Source organism: Lygodium microphyllum, chromosome 7 (assembly GCF_053477565.2).
Source record: "Lygodium microphyllum isolate KBCC chromosome 7, Lygodium_microphyllum_v1.1.10, whole genome shotgun sequence".
Classification (NCBI taxonomy): domain Eukaryota; kingdom Viridiplantae; phylum Streptophyta; class Polypodiopsida; order Schizaeales; family Lygodiaceae; genus Lygodium; species Lygodium microphyllum.
This window is the reverse complement of record NC_141141.1, coordinates 156548858-156556956: the sequence shown is the minus strand read 5'-3', so window position 1 is coordinate 156556956 and position 8099 is coordinate 156548858. Positions and strand designations below refer to the sequence as shown.

At 38.9% G+C, this 8099-nt stretch overlaps 1 protein-coding gene across 1 annotated transcript; it reads right to left on the bottom strand.

Annotated features, from left to right (window-relative positions):
* Window positions 1–1607: 1607 nt before the first annotated feature.
* Window positions 1608–3016, bottom strand: LOC148034123 (uncharacterized). Its single transcript, XM_087682432.1, has one exon. The coding sequence runs from the start codon at window positions 2852–2854 to the stop codon at window positions 1775–1777; it is 1080 nt and encodes a 359-aa protein (XP_087538558.1). The 5' UTR covers window positions 2855–3016; the 3' UTR covers window positions 1608–1774.
* Window positions 3017–8099: the final 5083 nt, after the last annotated feature.

Below are 8099 nucleotides of genomic sequence, written 5' to 3'. Positions count from 1 at the left end.
TAAGCCACATTCTTCTTGATATAAAAGCTTTAGCTTTGTATCTCAAAGCATAAATGTAAGGAACTTAGAGATCCCCACTTTGAGTTTACATATGATTGCACCTTTAAGAAAAAGCTTGAGAAAATTTTGTACATTCACACGAACTAGGTATAAATGTTGCAACACTCTACTTAGGGTGGTTACACATCACCAATTCCTTGTCTGAACAAGTGGGAAATCTCAAAAACTGGGCAACTTGTGGTTACACATTAAAATGCCCACCCCTTATCACAATGTGGGGCATGGCCTAATGGTGTGGCTAATGGGCTTCCAATGTAATGGTGGAAATTCAAATCCCATTGAATGCAACAAGTTTTTAATTGAGTAGAATGTTCATCTTTATTGGGTCAAGCGAGCACAATGCACGTTGGACGGGGAGTATTGCCCATCCAAATGTGTCCATGGTCCGTGAAAATCGACACCTATATATATTTGCCACGTGTCAATAGGCCCCTTCCACTTTTTAGTTGGGTGGGGCTTTCCTCTTCATGTGTAACCCTAACCCCCCTCACCCTAAAGTTGCTTGTTCAAACATATAGCATGAATTAGTGAAAGCATGATACTAATAAATGGAAAAATTAATGACCTACTAATCCATGCTACTAAAGCTTTAAACAAATATTGAACACATGCACCCCCTTCAATTAGAGGATTTTGAGTCTTACATGTCACTTGCCCTTGCTTCAACTTTGCTTGTCTAATTTCAAGGGCTATTGTATCGGAGTCCCTTCTATAAAATGCAAGATCAAATGCATAATGCTACAATGCTTCAGCCTTGCCTCATCATCCCAAGAGTCACCTTACATTTGTTGGGCTATAACCAAAGACCATGCCTATAAACACCCACTTCATCGATCCATCTACATCTACAATGTCAATAATTTCATCATCATGTTTGAGGCATGAAGGTATAGCTTGTTCACCCAACATCCAATCCATTGTGCAAGTGCTTGACCTCATTGGAGAACTTTTCACACTCAATAATCATTGGTTAATGTTGCCATTATTGGTGCACAATTTGCAAACCACAAAAGTGACGTTGAGTTGTGCATGGATGGATTGTAGGTGTGTCATGCAATGTTATCCAAGGGTGCTAAGACTTCCTCAAGGAGGCATTAGCAAAGCCCATACACTTGATGTACAAATGCACTATAGAAAACTACTTGGGCTGGCCTTAGATTCAATGAGTGGCGCATCCTAGCAAGGACACAAAGCAAAAGCCATATCAATATACAGTCCACACATACCTGGCAATGTCAAGTATGATAAACCACAAGAAGCTAGGAGGGCTTCGTGCACACATTTTCTCCACCTTCACACACTAAACTGTCCCCTCGTTTGTAAACTCTTTCTCCTCATCATTTAGTCATATAAGACAATGTTTTCAATGGTAAACTGGGAAATGTTGCCTTAAGCAAAACCCTTCCAAGAGGCATCACCAAAAGTTTCCTCTAACTACGCGTGATTGAGCGTAACAGCATGGGTGAACCTACTTTTAATCCATGGGACTCGGGGAAAAGCTGAAAGAGTTAACGTCCTCTTTTGCTCTTGTTCATGTCCAGTGAGTTATCAACAGAGCATTACTTCCATGCCGAGACACACGAGACTACCAAACAATGGACACAATTGACTTGAAGACCATTGCAAACGTCGAGACAAAAGTTCGGCTTGATAGTTAGTATTACCATGAATCGATGACAAAATACATCCATGATTTGGTCCTAAATCTTGAGTATCAGTTCGCCGCATCACCTCCATCTTTCGCATGGACTTTCCTGCGGTGCTTTCTGTTTGGTGGGCTAGCAGAAGCCTTGTTCATCTTGTGTTTTTTCGTGGTTTCTACGTCAAAATGGAGGACTTCCTGATCATGACCGTCCCATGCGGTGCCTTTTTTGTGCTTCTTTTTGATTGAGCGGCTAGCGGAAGTCTCTGCTTCTGGATTACTTGTTTTGGTTTCCACCTTCAGATACTGAGCTTGTTCCTGACCAAGGTCTTCGTGTTTCTTTTTGCTTGATCGAGTCTCCCCTGCCACATCATGCCTTCTGTTTTCTACTTCATGATAAACTTGCTCTTGGCCACTGCCATCTGTTGCGGCCATGTCTTTTCTATGCCTCTTTTTGGATGATCGGCTAGCAGAAACTTCCTCTGCTAAACTGTCTTCCATCTCGTGATCATCCTGAGTTTGATCGTCATGGCCTTTCCTATGCTTCTCTTTGCTAGAAGAAGCCACCACTGCCACATTGTTCATGGCAGAGGCCACACTATTTACTCTGGATTCCTCCTGGTGCTCATGGTCATCCCCCATGGAGTCTTTTCTGCGCTTCTTTCTGCTAGGCGAGTCTCCCTCTGCAACGAGATTCGCTCGGTTAAAAACTTCATCATAGACATGAGTTCGCCGATGATGACCATCTCTGGCTAGCTCTTTTCTGCGCTTCTTTTTGCTAGCTCGGCTCGCTTCTACCATACAGCTTGTCTCAAGGAGCGTTTTGCTCGCAGTTTCATCTCTCAAATCGCCGTCACCGGGATCCGCAGGGTGTCGTTTCTTCCGGCGTTTGCTCCTGACGCCAATATCCTCCAGCGAGCCGTCTGAGGTCGCGTGACGAGATCGTTTCTTGTGCTTCCGAGCACTTTCCCCCCTCCCGAGGCCTGCACTCCTGGCCATTATCTCGTCCAGGGCCTGAGCGACATTTGCGACATAGCCTCTGGCTAGGGGTTCAGAGCAGGCATCGCTGCTAAGAAATCTGTTGAGGAACCCTGAAGCGTCCGGGAGGCCACACGGCGACGAGGAAACGGCATTAACGCGCACAGGAAGCATGGCGAGGAGCTACAGCTAGCTGGTCCCCTCTCCCTCTTCGGTTCTGTCGAGGAATGAACGCTCCCTCGGGGCGAATACGGCTACGAGACGAAGCAAATCCTTAAACAGAGCAGTAGGGTTTGAACTATTAAACCATCCTGCTTTTACACCAAGCACAACGAATTACTACCAACAAAAACATCCCTTTTCTAATGCGAGAGGTAAACCTGCCAAAGGTTTGTGGGCATACAATTTTGGAAATTGGGCACAACGTCTTTACACACCAAAACGACACATTTTGCTAAAAAGTAAGCAATAGTATTTCTCTTATGTTTTTGATTGCCTACCCTTGTCCATTTAAAAGGAGACTCCCCGTTTAAAAGTGAGCGGGCAATTCACTTATTTAGAAGGTAAACAACAAGTCATTTCCTCTCCAGTGTGTAAAGAATTGTAAACACCTAGCCCTTAAAAGAAGTACTTTGCTTGTTTAGGAGATGATAATAGGCATATGTTGGTGTGGATTTTTGGAGATTTCAACACTAGTAATAAGCACACATGCTTGGTGGATTAGTCGATAAGATTAGATGTGCTCCAAGCTGTATAGGAAAATAGAAGCAATATTGTCTTCTCATGTTTTAGTAATTAGGTCACTTGGAAAGAGATAGCCTATAATGCTCTAGAACAATGGGAACATTATGGCAAAAAGGGTAAATTTGGGAAAAATGATGTGGTCAAGGTTTCCTTTTCTATTAGGCCATAGTATTTCGTAACTACGAATATTTGTTCATTCAATACATATTTTCACATCTAAAATGTGAAAGGTATATATTACCATTGTAATAAGAAAACAAAGACGAAAGAAAGACATCTTATTAGCACCTTAAGAGCTACATACAGTGTGTACATAGCTTACTTTTGTTATTCATCTTGGCTACAATGTATAGTTCACTTTTCAATTTTTTTCTAGGTAATAACTTTGCAACTTCTTGAATGCTTAGACTTACATGACTTTGAATAGAGCTAAAACCTTAGCGCTAGAAGATCTAAACAATATGTCAATGGACAATTTGGAAGTTTTCTGCATGAGAGCCCCAATCCTATTTGGCCATAAGTGCTTGTAAATGATTGCTCTTGCTATAGTCCAGAATTTCAAGGTCTCTTATTCACGATTAGCTTTGCCTTCAAAAAATGTTATTCTCAACTTCATAGCTACATTGAAGTCAATCTACTAGGATCACTCCTCCCTTGATTATGGCCCATAGGGCCCTAACATTTTTGCATTGCTAGAACAAGTGAGTCATGATTTCCTTTCAACATTGACAAATTGCACAAAGAATGTTACTGCCTACAAGCTACTTTCAAATAAGTTGTAGGTGTAGGTTTACTATACGCTTTTCTACCTTTAGGTGATGTAAAATGTTTTCACATAATTAAAAATACTATACGCACATTTTAAAAAAATGTAACAAACTTATTACATTGAGCATTAGATTGGTACTAAATCTAAAGTTAGTATGAAGTAGGAATATTAATCAATATTAATTTGCATTAATCTTACTAGTCTACAACTTATGTATAGCTCAACGTTAGGCAAAATCAACACTCATTTATTGATATGCACCAATTAAGCTCGATCCAAAAGTATTCTCCAACTATAGATAGTACTCAACCAATTAATCTACATCACCCATCAAGGTAATGTACAATTGACCAAAGTCTTTGCTTGGTTTAACCAAGGTGAGAATCTAGTTTAGGGCCAAATAGGTAATACTAGTGTTAGTTCCTTTTGGAAAATACTACACTAACTTTATATCATATAAGCTTGTATGTTCAAGGATAAGATTCATAAAGTTTTTTGCATTAAAATTTGTTCATTCAAAAACTGACTTGCGAAATATTAGATTCCTTATTTCCACATAAACTTGAATATTACACGTGGTCCAATCCTCTAATTTTCTTTGATTCTCTATATCTTTATGTGAACTATCTAATGGCATCATCTATGAAAGTGACAAAATATGAAGCTCAACTCAATGAGATCATAGGCATAGACCTAGACAAGTCACTATGAACCAAATCCAAACATTCTGATCTTCTAGTACCATTACCTCTCTTATGAGACAATTTAATCTATTTTTCGAAAAGACAATGCTCACAAAAAACAAGATTAAAAAAGTTCAAACATAACAAAGGTTTTATTCCACTAATTGACATGTACCAAACAGTAACACCATAAAGACATTGATATATATTCAATGATAACTATAATATGGTCTTTGACCCTAGAAACATGCAAAGGATACATATTACCAAATTTAGGCCTACCTTTTGACAACAAAGAGACTCTTTGTAAAAATTTCATACATTTTTTCCAAAGATCACCTTGTAACCATAGTCATCAAGTTGTCATGTATTAATCATACTCTGATATGGAACATGTCGTACATTCAGCAAGACAAAAGAAGATCCATTAGGTAGTGACAAATGTATATCGCCTATACCAACAATACCACATGCATAGTTATTATTGAGATGAACCTCCCAATATCATAAGTTATAAACCACTCTCTATGTAGAGTTACATGGAATGATGCTCTAGAATCCAAACACCAATTTTGTTGCATGTCATTATCCATGGAAACCAAGAATACATCACCAAAAGAGAATGAATACAAGACACCTTCATCATCACAATCCTTCTTTATATGTCACTTTGTATTATAAAAGAAGCATTCCACGTCCTTTTTATTGAGAGACTTACTCCTTGACTTGCTTCTCTCACAAGAGTTCCCCCTGGCATTTACCTTCCTCTCAAAATGAGTATACTAAAGCTCTTTGACTCTGCATTATTCTTTTTATTAGCGTGAGTCAACTACTCTCAATGTTAGCACTTATAAGATCATTTTCAAGTTCAAAGTTACTAATGGTTGTCCTTAAAGTGTCCCAACTCTCAAGCAAGGTAAGCAACAGGAGCATAGCCTTAACTAAATCATGAAAAATGATCTTTTGTGATATCAATTGGATGAAAATTGTATTAAACTCATTGAGTGATTTGACATGGAAGTTCCCTTCTCCATATGACAGTCAATGAGTTTCTCCAACCAATATACTTGCAAAAGCAACACTCTCTTTTTCAAACAAGCATATAGTTTAAAGCCATAATCTATCAATCAACTGAGGAGGGTTTTCCTTGCCTTATGAAAACAAGTTGAATTATAGTATTGCTAACAATTGAATGAGAAACCACAACATCATACTCATATCTCCAATCATCATATAAGGCCATAAGAACTTCAATAAACCCTCTATCCACTTGCATATCATTAGAATTGTCATTATCAAAAAATTGAGAGGAAAAATATATATTTTGCAAAAGCCTTATTGATTTAGTAGCCCTTTCCATTTTACCTATGTTCCTCAATGGAGGGTCAATGTTTATGGGAAACGACATGGGAGTGATAGGACATCTTTGTTGAATATAACATTTAAGATCAACTAGGTAAGAGAGTGTATCATGGATGGCGACCCTTGCAATCACATTGGACAAAAATGCCTTGATCGTTTGACAAAATCCCATGCCAAAACCCAAATGATCCATTATAATCAATATGAAATCCCACCTAATATGGTCATCGGCTTCATCCAAATCCATGTTCAATAAAATAACTTCTTGGCCACTCCCAATCACATGATCCAACGCGAATCTGAAATTGAGCACAATATTTTGGATTTTCCTTCCATAAACAAATCCATATTATTAAGAGCGAAGTATATGTTTGATTTTGAAAGCCATTCTTTAAAAACACCGTGTATGAGATATTTAGCATTGCCAAAGGCCTCCAATGATTAAGTTAAGTGCCCTAGGAATTTGCTTAATGAGGCCCTCATTGACCACCCAATTAATCTCCTCAATTTTTCTTAAGTGATTTAATATGTCACACAAACCTACAAGCAAACCTCCAAAATGGTCAAATAAAATTCACCTCAAAATTAATCAATCAAAAGCAACTTGCCCTTTTTCATTAACTTTAAAGCAAGCCACATCTCATTAAGATTGAAGGGTTGATGTGGTCTTTATTGACACCCACTTACTGTCAATATCAAGGAACTCAAATACATTCGTATTTCACAAATATCTAATGAAGATGAATCTTGAGTCTCTAATTGTAGGTACATTGCATCGATATTTTGTAAACACCCATCTACTTTGGTGGTGGTTGAGCTTGATACCTCTCAAGAATGGAGCCATTGTCTCATTGTTGCAATAAACTTGTTGAACATCATCACATTCTAATATTTGAGAGGTGTGCTAAGTCCCACTAGGGTACAAGGGTCAATAATAAATTGATGGCCCCCAAAAGAGTTTTGTGTTAAGAGAACAAGAAAGAGCCAGTAAGTTATCACCCAAAACTAAATTACCTTAAGCTCTTGATGAAGTGGTCATATCCAACGACATGTCATGTACTCATTTCATCTTGGCAGGGATTCAAATGTCCCTTCACTAACTCGACCATGAATTTTTCCTCACACTCCCATTCTTTTCTTGGCTCCCAAAAAACTATAGCACCATTATAAATCAAGCCACATGTTTGTGATCGTTTAAGTGTCAAAATATATAGTTTTTTTTTTGTTGGGGCTTCATCTTGGAGTAGTGAATCGGATGAGCTATCAATTGTGAAACATGGTGGGGAATCAACAAGGCACATAGCAATTCATTTTTGCCACAAATCTAGCGACCTCCGTGCCCCAATTCAAGTAGTAGTGAGATGGTGTGCTAAACCCTAGGTCAAGGCATCAATTCTCCCAAATAATGGTAAATGCACCTTGTTTATTGCAAAGTGTTTATAGTTCCACTTGGGCAGCCCTTGATTTGAAGTCTCAATGTAAGGCCCAAATTCAATTAATATAAAATCATTGTCCAAAAATTTTAGAGGTGCCCGCGCGTGCCCGTGAGAGTATTGATTATCAGTATGATCTTGTGATTGCAAGTTTTAATTACGAAAGCCAAATGTTTTATATGTGGAAATTTTGTGAGGTTCATCATAAACGAGCGCGCAATGAGTGACTTCGCATTGTCGCACATCCTCTCCCACAAGCGGGGACAGAGAGCCGCGGGCGGGGGCAGCGAGGAAGATTGAATGCACGGTGAGCAATCTCTTTTATTTCCGGATTACCTGTTCCCCACATATGCTCATTGCTCATTGCTACCTGCGAACGAATCTACTGCATTCTTCACAAAGAGAGATGCTGAGTGAGGTGAGGCGTG